At 53.9% G+C, this 16,802-nt stretch overlaps 10 protein-coding genes across 10 annotated transcripts; 7 read left to right on the forward strand and 3 right to left on the reverse strand.

Annotated features, from left to right (window-relative positions):
- Positions 1-100: 100 nt before the first annotated feature.
- On the reverse strand, positions 101-1,108 carry CLAFUR5_10202 (uncharacterized protein; the record flags this gene model as incomplete). Its single annotated transcript, XM_047909350.1, has 1 exon — positions 101-1,108. The coding sequence occupies one exon, from the start codon at positions 1,106-1,108 to the stop codon at positions 101-103; it is 1,008 nt and encodes a 335-aa protein (XP_047764269.1).
- A 1,067-nt stretch (positions 1,109-2,175) lies between these two features.
- Positions 2,176-4,286, reverse strand: CLAFUR5_10203 (uncharacterized protein; the record flags this gene model as incomplete). The annotated part of the gene is made up of 3 exons (XM_047909351.1): positions 2,176-3,221; positions 3,279-3,952; positions 4,009-4,286. The coding sequence occupies 3 exons, from the start codon at positions 4,284-4,286 to the stop codon at positions 2,176-2,178; spliced, it is 1,998 nt and encodes a 665-aa protein (XP_047764268.1).
- A 433-nt stretch (positions 4,287-4,719) lies between these two features.
- Positions 4,720-5,901, forward strand: CLAFUR5_10204 (Ubiquinone biosynthesis O-methyltransferase; the record flags this gene model as incomplete). The annotated part of the gene is made up of 4 exons (XM_047909352.1): positions 4,720-5,264; positions 5,317-5,415; positions 5,465-5,642; positions 5,692-5,901. 4 exons carry the CDS (start codon positions 4,720-4,722, stop codon positions 5,899-5,901), a joined length of 1,032 nt encoding a protein of 343 aa, XP_047764271.1.
- A 1,091-nt stretch (positions 5,902-6,992) lies between these two features.
- CLAFUR5_10205 (Carboxylesterase patB) lies at positions 6,993-8,585 on the forward strand (the record flags this gene model as incomplete). Its single annotated transcript, XM_047909353.1, has 6 exons — positions 6,993-6,999; positions 7,386-7,508; positions 7,559-7,738; positions 7,801-7,891; positions 7,942-8,119; positions 8,169-8,585. 6 exons carry the CDS (start codon positions 6,993-6,995, stop codon positions 8,583-8,585), a joined length of 996 nt encoding a protein of 331 aa, XP_047764270.1.
- Positions 8,586-8,922: 337 nt separating this feature from the next.
- Positions 8,923-9,288, forward strand: CLAFUR5_10206 (uncharacterized protein; the record flags this gene model as incomplete). Its single annotated transcript, XM_047909354.1, has 1 exon — positions 8,923-9,288. One exon carries the CDS (start codon positions 8,923-8,925, stop codon positions 9,286-9,288), a length of 366 nt encoding a protein of 121 aa, XP_047764273.1.
- Positions 9,289-9,591: 303 nt separating this feature from the next.
- CLAFUR5_10207 (uncharacterized protein) lies at positions 9,592-10,161 on the forward strand (the record flags this gene model as incomplete). The annotated part of the gene is made up of 2 exons (XM_047909355.1): positions 9,592-9,835; positions 9,902-10,161. 2 exons carry the CDS (start codon positions 9,592-9,594, stop codon positions 10,159-10,161), a joined length of 504 nt encoding a protein of 167 aa, XP_047764272.1.
- Positions 10,162-10,359: 198 nt separating this feature from the next.
- On the reverse strand, positions 10,360-11,652 carry CLAFUR5_10208 (Putative oxidoreductase; the record flags this gene model as incomplete). The annotated part of the gene is made up of 1 exon (XM_047909356.1): positions 10,360-11,652. One exon carries the CDS (start codon positions 11,650-11,652, stop codon positions 10,360-10,362), a length of 1,293 nt encoding a protein of 430 aa, XP_047764265.1.
- Positions 11,653-12,017: 365 nt separating this feature from the next.
- On the forward strand, positions 12,018-12,823 carry CLAFUR5_10209 (uncharacterized protein; the record flags this gene model as incomplete). The annotated part of the gene is made up of 2 exons (XM_047909357.1): positions 12,018-12,718; positions 12,766-12,823. The coding sequence occupies 2 exons, from the start codon at positions 12,018-12,020 to the stop codon at positions 12,821-12,823; spliced, it is 759 nt and encodes a 252-aa protein (XP_047764264.1).
- Positions 12,824-12,850: 27 nt separating this feature from the next.
- Positions 12,851-13,636, forward strand: CLAFUR5_20306 (uncharacterized protein; the record flags this gene model as incomplete). The annotated part of the gene is made up of 1 exon (XM_059463142.1): positions 12,851-13,636. The coding sequence occupies one exon, from the start codon at positions 12,851-12,853 to the stop codon at positions 13,634-13,636; it is 786 nt and encodes a 261-aa protein (XP_059319057.1).
- Positions 13,637-14,814: 1,178 nt separating this feature from the next.
- Positions 14,815-15,573, forward strand: CLAFUR5_10210 (NCT transcriptional regulatory complex subunit B; the record flags this gene model as incomplete). The annotated part of the gene is made up of 4 exons (XM_047909358.1): positions 14,815-14,836; positions 14,943-14,969; positions 15,125-15,399; positions 15,451-15,573. 4 exons carry the CDS (start codon positions 14,815-14,817, stop codon positions 15,571-15,573), a joined length of 447 nt encoding a protein of 148 aa, XP_047764779.1.
- Positions 15,574-16,802: the final 1,229 nt, after the last annotated feature.

Genomic DNA, 16,802 nt, shown 5'->3' on the forward strand with positions numbered 1-16,802 from the left:
GGCTGATGATGGCCTGGGCATGATCGACCATTGGGTCGCTCTTTCGTAGCTCATGAATGAATGATGGACAGTCCTTTCTGCCAATCGATATATCAATGCCTCAGTCTGAATTCGAGACCTGCTTGCTCAACGACGCTTGCATTTCTGCCAATGTCATTTTCTTCTTCGGCTTTGGCACCTCCACTGCATCTGCCGCTGTCGTTGGCGCTGTCTCCTTCGCCTGCGTTGTGTCCTTGCTCGTATTCACCGTGTCCGTAGCTGTCTTCCTCTGCTTTGTCTTCACGGTATCTGTCACCGCCTTCTTTTCCTTCTGCTTCACACCACCAACAAACGGATTCGGAACCCTCCCACCCTCCTCCCTCTCATCCTCAATCTCCGTCGCCCCGCTCCCGAGCCCAACAGTCTGCACCTTTCTCGCAACCCCCTCCAGGCCACCTTCATCCTGTCCATCCCCACCAGCTGCAGCCCCACCCCTCCTCCTCCTCCTCCTCCTCCCCACCTCATTAAGCGCCTCAACATGCGGCTTCAACCCCTCCATACTCCTCATAAACCTCGTCCTATGACTAACCTCCGCAGCCCTCAACCGCTCCAACTCCTCCTCCTTCTCCCGCTTCGTCCACAGCGACAACTTCTTCTTAAACTTCTCCGCCTTCCTGACCGCCGCCGAGTCCGTCTCGCTTGGGTAAGGCGTGTTCTCAAGGTCGGTCAGGTTGTTGTCCAGTTTGGCGATTTCGGCGAGGAGTGTGGCGGTGGGGATTGTGGGGTTGTTGGAGGCGGCGCGGAAGGGGGAGGTGGTGTAGGGGGGTGTGCCGGTTTGTTGGAGGAGGGCGATGCGGGAGGCGGAGGGAAGGGTGGAGGCGAAGGATTTTATGGTTTGGGCGGTGTGGCGGATGGCGCTGAGGTGGTGTTTGGTTGTGGAGAGGTGGATTGTGTCTTGGGATTGGAGGTAGGATTTGAAGTCGGCGGTTTTGGCTGTTGGTTCATCTGGTGTTGGGTAGGGGTCTTGTGTGTTTTCGGGTGGTGAGTATTCTGTGGATAGTGTTCGGGTTTGTGGGCGTGGTTTGATGGCGCGGAGGCAGATCCATTGGTAGGGGCCGTTGCGAGACATGGTCGATGTCGATGTGTTGTGGGAGGGATGTCTCGAAGTGAGTGTAAAAGTTTGGGCATGGAGCTTCGATGGGATGGTCAATGCGTTGATCGAGGTCAACACTTCAACTTCGATTCTATTTAATTCCTCTCTAGCCACTATCATATATCGTTCGGACTCATTGATATGGATTACTGCATCCAACAGGTCATATTGTGACCCAATATGACGGTTTCGCAGCTTTTCATCGCACCCATGGATACCTAAACCCAGATCGAAGCCTCATCGCTTCGGGAAAGACCTACCTCTACGACAGCACCGGAAAGGTAGAGGTAGCACCATCAAGAATGCCGTTAATATCACTACTACCGTCTCTCTCGACCTCATCTCGCCATCAGATGGCCTCATCTGTGCTTACCTGTTCGACCTCAAGGCCCTCCTCGATCGACGTGAAGGGCACTTCCAACAAACTAAGCGCTCAATGAAAGACTGCGCCGCGTGACAGCGCCACTACGCAGCGGCTTGCAGACAAGACTTGAGGCGCCTCATGTCTGTTACCGGTGTAGAGGCCAGTTGGAGAAACCGTCCGGTGTGGACGCATTCCTCAGGCGCGCGGCTATGCGTAAAGTTGATGGCGGTTAGTATTGCAGCCTCAGCGACAATGGTTGGTCGCGTGCCCGTGTACGACCGGTGCAGTAGCTGTATCGTGGCTGTTGTTATTAGTGGAGCTGAATCCGTACGGCGGGTGTATTTGATGTCGTGTGACTGATGGAAGGAGAGGGCGAAGCAGAGGGCGGAAGGACGAAAAGCAAAGGGCGGTCTGGGGTAGGTGTGGGTCGTGGGCCTGTGGGCCAGTTTGGTCGTGAGGCATGCGATTGATACTGGAGGTAGTGTTCGATTGGTTCCATTTCCATGCCTCTATCCCAACTTCGTGTGCTGTATACAATGCTAGCTATGCAATTTCATGTCATGTCGTCGCTCATTCATGCCCTAGAACCTCCAAGTTCGCTATGCTGACTCGCTTGTTCGAACGCTGTAGAAAGCCAAGATGATTTCAATCTGTCGTTAAATCCCGTCGTAAATCCCATTCATTCATGCTTCGTATCGTTTCGTGACGTGATCCATGGTACCGTGGTTTCCTTTCGTACCACAGATTTCCTGCGGTTGTGTTGTTGTGGCGGCGGCGTTGGCATGGGAGTCTCCGGCTTCTTCCCTGTGCCGTAGTAGGCCCTCCATTGTCGCTTGATGGCTTTGCATCTACTCCAGGTCCAGCTGTTCTGCTCTGGGTGAGTGAGCTCAATCGCAAGCAGGACGATCAGGGTCAATGGAATCCCAATGACGAAGAATAGCCAGATGGATTGTTTCGCCTGGGTGAAGTCCGGGGATATGCTTAGGAAGCTCGATGTGAACTGGAGTGGGATGAAGAGGGCGGCCAGGAAGGTAAGTCTTGCCAGGTTCTTGTTCTGTTTGACAGCGCGTCTGCTCTCTTCGATATTGATGTTGTTCGTGGCCATGTTCTCAATGCTTTTGATGCGGACCTGGATCTCGTCCATTTGGCGTTTGACATTCTTGAAGTCAACGAGTAATGCGATGATGCCAACTTTGTCTGTGCCCGATGCAAGGATCTCTCGTGAAGTCGAGTCCTGGGACAGAGCTGGTGTACTTGATTGCAGACCGTGATACGGCGCATGTACCTCTGGAGGAAACAGTCGTGCACTGGCCTCACTGATCATGGTCTGGTAGTATCCAACGTTCCGACGCCAGGGCGACAGTTTTTGCAGTACATCTGAGATGTCGCTGGCATTTTCGCCCCAGTGTGGTTTCTCAAACTCCCATTCGATCTTGCCCAGTTGGGTTGTCATATACTTCAACGTGGTAAGCCAGTCTGCAATGACTAGACGATACATAGGGAGAGCTATGCACCGCTCGTCACTTCGGATCCTGTTGAGGTCATCGCTACTCAGCCTGAGGCTCCAGTACTTCATGTCATCGAATAGGCTCTGGCGCTTAGGCGCCTGCACTGCCTTTTCTCGGTTTGACCGAAGGGCCGCCATGGATGGAGTACCCTCGAAAGGGCGGTACCCGCCCCAGAGTGGCTGTCCGGTGGAGACTGTAGGATCCAAGAGGAGGATCGCTATACGCTCCGGTCAGCAATGTCTCACACAATGGCGCACGGTCGGAGACTTGTTACCTGTTACAGGGTCCCCTGCCTGTCTGGGCTTGATCCATAGCGATGTCTTTGCACGAGTAAGCACTACGCTGGCATCTTTCTTGTCTAGCAGACCGTTCTGCAGCCGTTTCCGACTTCTGTCACTATCCAGTCGCCGCAAGATGTTCCAGTTGCCAGTTTCCATCTCGGCAGCCTGATACTGTTTTTCAGTCGGGAAGTACCTTGCTCGAAGGTACTGTATGATGAAGTGGTTCTGCTTCCTCAGATCGACATCGAGATTGGGAAGCTCTACCCATGGATCTCGTGTGTTGTGAAAGAGGTAGTCGCCAATGTACGAGAGGAAGAAGAGTGGATCGATATCGTAGAAAGCACCGAGGCCCTCGACGAGATCGCGACTCAGATCTTCGACTATCAAGAGGCGAGTCTGTCGTGATTCGGCAGTCTGAGGGGCTTTCGTGAGAGCAGGCAGTAGTTCTTCGGTATTGTTATATGTCTCAGTCTCCGGTCCTCCGCCATCGGTGTAGTCGATCACGCAGACATGAGCTTTGGACCTCCGCTCTCGACGATTTTCGTCGAAGAACTTCATGTAACGCCATTTGGGTGGAGCGCATGTGACTTCCATCCAGTGTCCGAGATAGGCAAGATGAGGCATAGTCTCTGAGAGGTCCTTGACATATTGAAGGTACGGGCCAGGCCTACACAGCAAAGTGGACAATCAGTTGGCAATTTCCAGCAAGTTGAGAGGACATACTCTTCCATCTCCCACTCGTTAGCACACTTGATGCCCTCGTAGAAGTCCCCAATGAAGTATGCATCACCGCCCGCATCGGTATGGGGGATGATAGCATATTCCTTGTCGCGCCATCGTGCCCAGTCTTTTCGCTGGTGATCCTGCAGCTCGAGAATGGCCTCATAGACATTCTCTGGGGGCGTGTACCCGTCTTTGGCATCCTCAATGCCTTTCGTCGCTTTCTCCTCGTCCTGGGACCGCGACTTGCCCTGCAGGCGGCTCGAGATGGATTGACGCATGGCCGAAGCGGCAAAGACGCTTCCGCCCTCTCGCCCCACGCCGCAGGCTTCTCAGGGCGATGGTACTGTATAGTCAGTCCGGGCATGGGTAGGATGGCGCTTTGGAGTGAGGATAACGTGAAAGGCGGGCTGCCGGGCGCAATCTCACTGTCAATTGGTCCGCATCACGCCCATCGTGTCCAGCTGTTGCACTGCACTGTGCCACGAGGCATTGAATGTATCGTTTCCCTCGTTCAGCAAACCGATCGACCGGTCACGGGCATCGTTATAACACGTCTACCGGTGGTTACTGTAGTCTGTAGATCTGCAACTCAGCCCCACGATGCATACAAAGCGGGAGATTGTCACGCTGCAAACAGCGATTGAAACAAACCCTCGCAACGCAACGACGTGTCCGAGCGGGGTAAAGTCGTCGTCGCCTTCCATCACCCTCATGCAGCTTCTAGCCAGCATCGCTTCTGCACTGTCCTCGCACTGCACTGCACTGTCCTCGCACTGCACTGCACTGTCCTCGCACTGCACTGTCGAGATGTCCACCGTGAATAGCAGACACAACCCGCAATTGGTGAATGGCGACCAACACGACCTCCACCATGGCTACAACGACGACAACAAGACCGCCTGGAAGGCAATGGCCACCCACTGGGAAGAGTACCACTCGGAGAACGACATGGACGGCAACGACATGTTCACCCAGTGTCTCCTGCCTGTTGTGCAACAGCTATCGAACATGCCCGCGAAGGGCGCAAATACTACCTGGTGCCCGCGAGTCCTTGATCTGGGCGCAGGCAGCGGCATTATCGCGCGCATGATGGCGAGAGAGGGCGCTCACGTTACCGGACTTGACTACTCACACGAAATGATGGACATGGGCCGGAGACGAGCTGCCAAGGAGACTAATTTGAAAGGAAGTATCACCTATGATCTGATCGATCTAACGGATTATGAGGGCATGGCAAAGTTCATGCAGAGCCACGAGTGAGTCCAAACATGATGAAAGCCGCGCTCGTCAGTCTGACGAAAGTGACAGCCGATACGACATTGTGACCATCAGCACAACGTTGAAGTCATTACCAACTCTCGAGCCACTCGCGAAAGCTCTACCTCTTATGATAAATCCTGAGGGGCGGTGAGTGGCTCAGAAATGCATCGAATTGCTCTTCCACTGACTTTCGTAGCATCGTCGTGGTTGATCTTCATCCTGCATTCTCGAAGCCTGCGGGTCACCGTGGCATGGAGATCTACGAAGATCCCAAGACTGGCAAGCAACAGCTCAGCACCTACATCAAAGTGCCACGGTACTTGAACATTCCACCCACCAAGAGTGAGGCCGTACGCGGTCAGCCAGAGCCACTTGTGAGTTCCTCGTCCATATCTGATCCTTCCGACAGCTAATCCGCGTTAGTGGGTATTCCACCGACCGTTCGGAAAGCTCATCGAGCCATTCTTCCAAAACGGTCTCATCCTGGACGCCATGCGCGAGCCAGCATTTGAGGGAGAGCCAATGCCATCACAGGCACAAAACTACCACAACTTCCAACAAACCCCCATGCTTCTAGGATTCCGATTGCGACTGGCAGATCGTACTGCAGTACCAAAGGCAACAGTAAGCTGAAGATCGTGCATTGCTATCGCAACCATGAGTGCAAATCTGCCCAGGGCGTACGCTCGATAAGCTTCGCGAGCCTCAAGCTCAGATGGCGGCCACGTCGCAACCACAATACCGAGCCGAGCAAACGCCCTGCGAAGTCGCGCGGTTTGCCACCGTAGACATGCTGCGGGAGATGCGATTAGTGTGGTCCCGATTTGGAGGCCGTCGAGGAATCAGGAGCTTCAGCTAGAGCGAGCGAGAGGCGAATGCGGCGTAGCTGACTTTGAGCAAGATACCCTTGAGAGAAAGGAGACTTGCGGTGCGAGACGAAATCGATGGAATTGCTGCTTTATGGAGTCTCGAAAAGCCAAAGCCAGATGGAGAACCATGACTTGAATCTCAATAACCCAATCTCTGGAGAAGAAGACCGCCTCCACGAAAATAATGGGAGTTTCACAAGGCGTAGGCAGTGCAGGTAAGGCTTCGGCGCCGAGTTATGGGCATTGCCAAAACCGATCTACCGCGCACGGCGTCCCTGCACTCACTCAAACTTCCGTATCGAGCCCTTCGAGGATCACCCTACTACTACTACTACTACTCTTAACCCCCTATCAACTATAAAGACACTCTTTAATAAGAAGAATATTTAGTAGTAATAACAAAGAATAATAATTACTTATTACTACTATAAACTATCTCTAAACCCTCCCCTACTACTCCTCTATACCCTCGTCCCCTCCACCCTCGCAGCAATCGACACAACCGACCCCTACGACCCCCTCCCCCCCTAGGCTACACCACCTACCGCGGCATCTCCAACCTCACAGCGGGAATCCTCTACTTCAAAGGGGTCCCATATGCCGCCTCTCCTTCAGGAGCCTACCGCTGGCGTAAACCCTGTCCTATCGAGTTCAACAACGATTACGATTTCAACGTGATTCAGAACGCCACAGAAGATGCGGCACCATGCATTCAGACTGTTCCGGAGCCGTATTATGGGCTGGGGTTTAGGGAGGATTACGCGACCGAGGGGCAGAGGGAGGATTGTTTGACGGCTGATGTGCTGGCGCCGGTGGATTCGCGGGGGGAGTATCTGCCGGTTGTGGTGTTGATTCATGGGGGGTGGGTTTGATCAGGTATGTCTATGGTCATGTTCGGATGATGGGGCGGTGGTGGTGTCGGGAATGGCTCATGCGGTTCTATCGGTAGGGTGGGAGCCGATGGTTCCAGGGGGAGTCCATGGTGAATGCGTCGAATGGCGAATGTGATGAGTAGAACTGGAAGATTTCCGCTGATCTGATGTGTAGGCGGCTTCATATGGGTGAACATCCAGTATCGGCTGGGAATGCTGGGCTTTCTTGGTGGCAGTGATGTAGCGCATAATGGTGTTCGCAATGCTGGGTTGCTGGACCAACGGGCTGCCCTGGAGTGGATACTGTACAGAGGAATATCAGGAGCTTTGGTCAGTACATCAATCTCTCGATTCAACCTCGACTGACAATAAATAGGTGGCGATCCTGCAGAGGTCACGATCTGGGGTGCATCGGCCGGAGGAGGGAGTGTAACTGCTCAACTCATTGCTGGCGGCGCTTTCGACGAGCCTCCTTTCTCTGCAGCTATAGCTGAGTACCGTATGTCGACAGATCTCTTTGATATCCACGTGATGCTGAAGGTGGCACAGCTTGGTGGCAACCATACATCAACGAGACCCAGCAAGATATCACGTATCGACATGCGCTTGAGTTGTCTCAGTGCAAGACTACAACTTGTCTTCGTGCGTTGCCGGAAGAACAGATGGTTGTTCTCGCCCAAGCGGTGCTTAATGCCTCCTATCCTGGTCCTGGAGCTGTTTATGGCGTAGGTCTGTTCCGACGTGATGTCCGAGTGTTGCCAATGAGAGACAGCCTTACTACTTCGGTTCAGTGGTGGACGACAAGTTCATTCTCGACCTTCCTAGCCAGGAGTTCGCGTGTGGTCACTTTCATGATGTGCCTTTGATCGTTGGGCACTCGGTGTGAGTCGATTATAAGTCTTGAGGTGCCTCACAGCTGACGGATCTTGCAGCAACGAGGGTAGTATCTTCGTGAGAAGAAATTACAGCCCTCAGGTCATGGCCACAGACGATGCTGAGCTCCTCTTTCCCTTCGCAGGACCTGCCTTCCTGTCCCGATTGTACAATTTGTATCCACGGGCTGCATATGACTCCATCTCGAACCAGACAGTAGGCTGGTTTGGCGACTTCGTGCGTACCGCACCCTGGCTCGCTTTTGCCCCCCTATTGACCATATTAGAACATCAACTGCCCGACCTACCACACGGCCCACAACGCCATCGACCGCACCTCCAACAAATCCGCAGTCTGGAAGATGCTCTTCAACGCAGGGCGCAAGCGCCATGGCGCTACCTTCGAGTACCTCAATTCCAACTACACCGGTCTTCCGCAGGCCAGTAATCAGACTCTGGGGCAGATTATGTCTTCATACTGGATGTCTTTCATCATGACTCAGGACCCTAATGTGTTGAGGATGGATCGTGCGCCTGATTGGCCTAGCTATGCTAGTGGAGGGATCGGGACGCTTGATACGGGAGAGGCTGTGGGGTTCCAGACGTTGGAGGTGATGGATGATGCGATGGAGGCGGTGGTTGATAACGATGCGTCGGCGAAGTGTGACTTTTTTGCGAGTCGTGCTTTCCAGGTGCAGAATTAGACTGCAGAAAATGTGAGGAAGCCGCGTGTGTGAGGTTGCCACCTCCCTTCTTTGTTGTCAGCAGTGCAGATCAAAGTACACACCTGCAGAAGTCGCGAAGCAGAACACATGCGTGGACGCAACTCCCCGGTGGCATGCTTGCTACTGCTTCTGCTGAGATCGCCCGACGTGCCTGCTTGAAGGTTGTATTGACGATTCTCTCAAAGGTCCTTTGCTAATTCTGCCGCAGACATCCCCAACAAGCATACCATTCTGCAGCACCGCTTCAGCATTCCAGCAGCATAGTCCTTCGCACACATCAGGAGACACATCCCAACAACAGCATCCCACCCTACCCATGGCTGGCCCAACCAAGGAAGACGACGGTCCAGTCGGCGGAACCCAGCATCCACACCACTACAGGCCCGCAGGCTTGCCACCTCAGACAGGCGGCCACGATGACGAGCCAAGAGTCTACGACGACGCAGTCGGCGATAGTGCAGCAGACTACGAGCCTCAACGCTCTGACAGTCTCGCACCCCCAAGTGGGCCCAGCGGCAATCCGATAGTACAGACTCTGCCAACCGACTCGAGAGACGACGTACCAGAACCACCTCCCACTCGTCCAATGCCGGTCTTGACACCTACTCGTCCCGAACCCTTGATCATCAGAGACGAAGTCAGACCCCACGGCGTGAGTAACGGACCCTTGGGTCTCAAGTGAAAGATGACTGACCAAACCACCCAGAGCACTACCTCCTCACCAGATGGCGTCGCACCCCTCGAGAGCGATTGGCCATCTCCCCTTTTCTCACGCCGTCGTGGAGCCTCCGCCACCTCAGATCTCGACCAGAACGAGCTACGCCTCTCTCGATCGCTCCCCAACGACGCGTGTGGAGTTGCGCCCCAGACACCGCTCTTTGGCTCAGAACGGCTCTCTCAGCGTGAGAGCTGCCAACAACCCTCGGCCGTGGCACCTTAGCAAGGACCTACCCCTCATAACTCATCCCGCGCCCCCATCGGTGGCATGTACGACGGCGCGATCGACCCAAACGCTGATCCGGAAACGAATCTCCGGCGTGTACGAGCGATCGAAGCTGCTGGAGGCAGCGCCCGGGCTGATGGGCAAGTTGACGGAAGCGCGGGGAGCGCACGCGTGGACGACTTACCCACGTCGGATCAGCTGATAGATGAGCTACTGGAGCAGTTGACACTGGCAAACCAGTCAAACGGCGCTCCCAACACGAACGGCAATGCTGGAGCATCGGACAGTGAGCCCAGTAGCTCAGACGAAGAGCGTTTCGAGGGGGGAGGCGCGCGCTGACGCGGTGCTGCAGAGTCGAGCAACTTTGTGTGGTGGGCCATAGGGTTCTTGACATTGGTCGGGCTGCTATGCCTCGTTCTGGGAGCAGCAATCATCCTACAGTTGGTGTTTCCATACTGGTGGGCCCATGTCTTCCAAATGCAGTCGTATTGGATGACGGATCGAGAAGGCTATAAGTATGGGTATGGCTGGACTATCATTGGAGACGAGCAGTGCCAGATGAGGGGGAGGTACTTCTATTGCGAGGAGCGGACGATTGATAGGAGGGTTTGATTTTGGGTCTCGAAGTTTGCGAGCGCGCCCGAGGTGCGGAGTGTTGTGGGTGGCTATCAAGTTCGTAGATTGAACTCGAAGCATTGTTTTGGGCTCTCATCTCCCATGATTCCCTCAGCTCGTGTGCTCTTTCGTTCCAGCTTCCAAAATCGACTTTGCTTCCCATGCTCTCCTTCAGGATCGCAGCAGCGGGGCACCTCATCGTAGTCCCAGCCTCCTGACATCAGCACTCGTCCTCTTACCCTCAATCATCTCACTCATAACAAGCCCAGTCTCCAAACCCAGACTGATCCCCCAGGGCCCAGGTCCAGCACAGACATACACGCCCCCATCCTCCGCCATCCTCATACCTCCAAGCTCCTTATCTTCCATCCTCGTCAGAATCGGCGCCCCGCTCCTCGTAACAGGCCTGAAACATAAACCTTCCCTCAGCACCTCCAGATCACTCACATCAGTCCCATCCCTCCCAGGTAGAGTGTGCGCCACCGCTATCAAATCCTCAATCGCTTCAGGGTCTGGCACCGCTTCGCTTGCCTTTTCAGGGAGAGGTAGGTCACTGTCGTTAAGGCCGGCGATGTAGATTTCCTCTCCTACTCGGGAGAAAATTTCAGGGCTGAAGCTGTTTTGCATTGTTGTGAGAAGCGCGTGGCAGCCACGGGTTTCGTGTTCTCTCGTCCAGCGAGGGCTTTTTACGACGATGCTGTGGCCTGCGTAGGGTGTGACGGCGATTGTGGTTGGCGAGGAACGGAAGAGGGAGGCGAAGATCTGGGGCGTCCAGGCGCTCGCTGAGATAAGAAGGCGGGTACAGGGGATGTGGTGTTCGGTGTCGTCGCTGTCGCTGTCGCGGAGAGTTATGCCGGAGAGGATGCCCGTGGGGTCTGTTGTGATTTGGACCGCTCGGGCTGGATGGTGCAAATGAACACCTCGGGATGTACATTGATCGAGAAGGAAGTGTGAGAGGCGTAAAGGATCAACCTGAGCTACGCCGCCTTCTTCGCCGATATGGTCCACAGCGTCGCCATCCCTCTTTCTAAGCCAAGATGGGCCATTGCCTGAGACGAACTCATGTACGCCAGGGTCTTGCGCTGCTTGGGCTCTACTTGTACCATTCGCTAGCCATTCCGTATCTTGCCTCCCTCCGGATGAGCTTCTTCCTCCGCCATCGACCAAAGATATGCCTGTGCTCCTGCTGTAGCCCCAGTTCTGTCTACCATTGTGTTCATCTGCTAGCTCTTGATGTAATTGGAACGACAGTCTACCTAGACTTGCTGTCGCCGGCCCGAACCAGTCCTCAGCAATGAAACCGCCACTCTTACCGCTCGCGCTGTCGAATAGTCCGTCGCTCGCTTCGACGAGATGTATGCTGTCGGGTCGTGTAGTGGCGGATTGTGAGAGGTAGTACGCTGTGGCACAGCCGATGATGCCGGCACCTAGGATAACAGTACCGCTTGCGCCGGCCTGGTCGTTCGATCTCGATGGAGTACTCGGCATGATGAAAGCGCTTTCGGCTGGGACCTAGACCAGTTGTCGTGAGGTAGGTTTGGGTATGAAGTGTATCTGTCAAGGAATACATATAATACAAGCAAGAATGATAATGAGGACTGCACTTACATTGACTGCGAACCCATGTGCCTACAGTATAGCATGTCCTATCCCCAAGTTAACAACGAAGACAAGATATCGGGGAGCTGTGCTTGGAAAGATCCAGTCGTGCCAGTCTCCTTCGAAGTGGGGTGAGCAATGACGAGCCGTGGGGTCGTGATTTCGGCTGCTCGCATCCTTCCAATGCCTCTTCAATCCAGCAACACACTCTCTCACAGTAAACATCACAACCTATCCACATCATAGCATCCACTATGTCAAAAGTCATAGCTCTCACAGGCGCCTCCCGCGGTATCGGCCTCACAATTGCTCACTACCTCCTCGAACACTCCCACAACCTCGTCGTCGTTGCCAGAACCGCAGGACCCCTCCACGAGCTCGAGGAACAATACCCTGGCCGCGTCGCAGTGCTGGCCGGAAATCTCAACAACGTCTGGTTAGGGCAGGAGATTGTAGACTTGGCGTTAGAGAGGTTCCAGAAACTTGATGGGGTGATTGTCAATCATGGTGTTTTGAATCCGGTGAAGAGGATTGCGGACAGCATGGTGGAACAATGGCGGGAGGCGTTCGATGTCAACTTCTTCTCGGCGGTCTCGATTGCAAAGGCAGCGGTGCCAGTGCTGAGGAAGTCGAAGGGTACGATTCTGTTCACATCATCTGGAGCAGCAAGCACGGCATATCCAACCTGGGGAGCATATGGCAGTGCGAAAGCTGCGGTGAACCATCTGGCCATGACCATTGCAAGCGAAGAGAAGGATATAACAAGCATTGCTATTCGACCAGGCGTCGTAGACACCGACATGCAGCGGGACATTCGTGAAAAGCACAACACAGCCATGGATCCTGCTGATGCGGCGAAGTTTGCCGAGTTGAAGAACACGGGTGGTCTGTTGAAGCCGGAGCAGCCTGGGTATGTCATGGCAAAGTTGGTACTCGATGCGCCCAAATCCTTGAGGTATGTCATACGGTCCAGACGAGACGAGTTGGGCTGACATTTTGCAGTGGCAAGTTTCTAACATGGAACGCGGAGGAACTGAAGGCATATCAAGTGCAAGGATAGGAGACTTGGTTGGATACGACAGGCGATATGCCACTATCCTGGGCTGATCAAGTCGAGCTTGAGCTTGAACTCGAGACACAGCCCGCTCGTGTGGACACACCGGTCGAAAATGATACTGTGTTGCCGCCTGCACCCCCATTGCAAGTGTCAACGGGAACACAAACTGAAGATGATGCTGTCCCACAGCCTCCACCACCACCATCGCAAGTGGACACCGACACACCGGTTGAAGATGATGCTGTCCCACGGCTTCTATCACCATCGCCGCAGGTGGACATGGATACACCGGTTGAAGATGATGCTGACCCACGGCCTCCATCATCATCGCAGCAAGTGGACAAGGACATATTAGTTGAAGATCATGCTGTCCCACGACCTCCATCACCACCGCCGCAAGTGGACGCGGACCGACCGTTCGAAGATGATGCTGTCTCACGGCCTTCATCATCGCCGCAAGTGGACAAGGATATATCGGTTGAAGATGATGCTGTCCTGCGGGCTTCACCACCACCATCGCACGTGGCAGAGGACACACCGGTTGAAGACGATGCTGCACCACCACCGCCGCAAGTGAATTCGGACTCAGCAGTTGAAGATGATGCTGTCCTGCAGCCTGCACCGCCACCGTCGCAAGTGGTAACCCCCCAGGCAACAAACCAACCTTTCCGATGGCCATATGTGAAGCTGCACTTCGGTAGCTTCCAGAGTATGAGGGAGCTACATTTCAATACTGACGATCAGTCAGTCGTTCAGTCTCATCTCGTGACTTGCAAATACAAATTGAAGAGGCGTAACGGGTCAGTCGAAAGATGAAAAGCATACATTTGATCAGCATGAGGCACGAGGCCTTCAGGCTTAGCATGGAATGTTTTGTTGCATCACGTGAGAAGGGTAGAAGTAGATGATGAACTTACCATTACAATGAAGACGTACGTTATTGTCACCACGGACTCAGTCTCGTGACTTCACGCCTCACTCAGAGAGCGCTCATCCAAGCTGTCGCTGGTAAAGCTTGACAAGCTGTAGAGCGCGCGGTGGTCAGATCGTGAGAGTCATAAGGCTTGGGCCAGCTCGGACAATAGACTCAAATCCTGCATAATGGTCGCCGGAATCTTGCACCCCCTACCTGTACACAGTCAGCGCCATGTCACAAGTGTATCGGTGAATATGGCATTGCAGGGAATTGTGGTGCTCAGCTAATCGAACGAAAATCCTCATGAAATATCGGAATTTGATAGTATATTTTGGTCATCATGGTATGGTGTAGCATCGGGTAGGGTTGTCTTACCTTCTGATCATCGCTCGCCGACAGCGAGATGTGTGATTCGTGTTCAGCGAGCGATGTGCCGGGCCATAGACTGATGTCGACAGGGTGTCCAGCGAGTGAACCACAGTCGTCGAAGCTTTTGCAGGTGCCCAGAGTCAACTTTCCAAGTCGACGGCGACAGAAGAGCCATCAGGCATCGCAGGTATTCGAACCAATCGGAGGGGATGATGTCGTATACCTACATCACTTGTACAAGTCAGCACACGTCCACACCATGAAGTGCTCGAGCGGATGTGGTTGAATTTGGGGATTTCAGTCGGTGCTTTGGCGGCACGGTCAATCACCACAGAAGCTTTCGAGAAGCTCGTTGGTAAGATAGGGGCGACAACAGATCATCATGTAAAAGGGGAGGGAAGGGTGATGGTGGTGGAGAGCGACATACCTTTTGCGCGTGTTGGTGGTGAAGAGAAGAGAAAAGCTGCAGAGCTTGGAGGTTTTGATAATGTTGGCACGGCGCACTCCCGCTAGCCGCGATCTGCCGCTGTCCAATCGGAGAAAGTTGGCCTGCGACAACTTCCGCGTCTTTACGCGACTCGATTCACGAGGATGTGAGAGTACTTAAGTGCACATCCACCATCCATCTGACTCTTCTACAACTTTGTTCGATCTTTGCGATACTCCCAGATCTCCGCGATCAGTTCACCCGAATCTCACCCCCGCCACGATGTCAGACAAGGAGTTTGGAGGTATGTTCCTCATCATCGCACATGCCTACACTTCAGACATGCGCCTGCAGCTGTTACGCATCTCGCAAATACGTGGGCGCTTTCAGATTGACTGATATAACTGTAGGTAACGATGACCTCTCTCTTCCAAAAGGTACGTTACACAGCATACAATACCCTCCGATATGACGAAGGAATCGGGGCATCTCGGTCAGCCCAAATACGGCAAGAGAGGCCAAACGATTACGACGACTGTCTCGGAGGCCGTCAAAGCAGAAGATGCACGTGAAGCTAAATCTCTCCCAACAGCCACCGTCCAAAAGATCATCAACGAAGTTCTCGCGACGAATCCTGCCTTCGAAGGCGCCAACCTCGCTTTCGCCAAGGACACCCGAGATATCCTGATCGAATGCTGCGTCGAGTTCATCACCATGTTGACATCGGAGGCGAATGAAATTGCCGAGAAGGATGCGAAGAAGACGATTGCATGCGAACACATTACGAAGGCTATTGCAGATCTGGGATATCCTGACTTTGTGCCGGAGTTGGAGAAGGTCGCTGCTGAGTTCAAGACGCAGCAGGCTGTAAGTTGGGTGTCATAGGAATTCGGGGTGGATGGGCTAACGATGGCGCAGCATCGAGAACGGAAGCAGACTAAGATCGAGCAGAGCGGCATGTCGCATGAGGAGTTGCTCAAGGCCCAAGAAGAGCTGTTCAAGAGTGCGGGAGACAAGTACAATGCTGGCCCGGCAGAGTAGAGATTGGAGAGGGATTCAGCTCCAGCAGAGCAAATCTCGTGCAAGAGCAGAGATATTGATGGGTTAGCGCGGCGTTGGTTGGATGTATATGATACCCACACATCTTGGAAGATGCTCTTTCGGTATGCTTTCTCCATTAGGTATGATTATACTTTGATGAAGCAGATTCTACGCATTCGGGTACTCTCCGCGTACTCTCTTGCTGTGTATGCAGGTGCAGCGACAAGTTTTCTGCCCTAAATCCTTTGCCACGACTAGCAGCACGGTCGAGGCGGCCCTCGATAGACCGGAATAAGACTGCAGGCAGCTTCGCGTACATGGAGTGCTGTGCGACATGACAACTGCAATCAGCTGAAGGTCCGCTTCTCCCTCTCGAGGCGCTGTGGGAAGGGCGAGCTGCGCGAAGTCCTTGCTTGCACCGCCGTCAGGCATCCATACATACGCTGGGCAAGCACCAATAGCACAATCCTGGTTCGTGCGCCACCTACCTCTGCATGTTGGAATCGACGCAGGAGCAAAAGGGTTATAGCACGCCTCCAGAGATTTTCGCGTGCTTCCTAGTTCCTCATACACGTCTGCGCACTGCCGCCTATGGACCCACATACAGGATCTGCAATTATGCGACCACCTCTTGTGGACGCTAGCAGTCAGGTCCGACTTTTGAGCATCAGTCGTGACAGAAACCTCCTGGCCTACTCAGACGATTTGCACTGCACGCTTGCAAGCTACGCGCTCATTGACGTGAGTGGACGATACACGGCAGTCTCGTATACCTGGGGCCCCAAAACACCCACCAAGACCATCTTCGTCTGAAAGTTGAACCTCCCGATGACGGAGAGCTGACATATTACCCTCCTCCTCAGGCGTTCACCTCTGTGAAGGCCCGGACTACTTAATCAGGCCCTGCTTATATTGCAGAAGGACCGTCCAAACCGCTGTAGGAGTACGCGGGCTTAGAGTCTTCCAGCGAAGCACCAACACAGGGCGACAGCGAGGCGTCTGTGGCCGAGATAGCATCCATGGATTGGATTGGATTGTGAAGCTGCCGACTACACCAGCCGCTCCGGCACACAGAGGTAGCGTTCCAAGCCATACAACTAAGAAAGCCAACTTCAGGCTGTTCATTATCACATCACATAATGCTGGATCCCCAAGTCTCAGTCCAACACTCCACGACATCGTTTTCCCCATCAGTGCCAAATTCGGGAATTACATGAAGATGGTTGAAC

The sequence above is a fragment of the Fulvia fulva genome, chromosome 7 (assembly GCF_020509005.1).
Source record: "Fulvia fulva chromosome 7, complete sequence".
Classification (NCBI taxonomy): Eukaryota; Fungi; Ascomycota; class Dothideomycetes; order Mycosphaerellales; family Mycosphaerellaceae; genus Fulvia; species Fulvia fulva.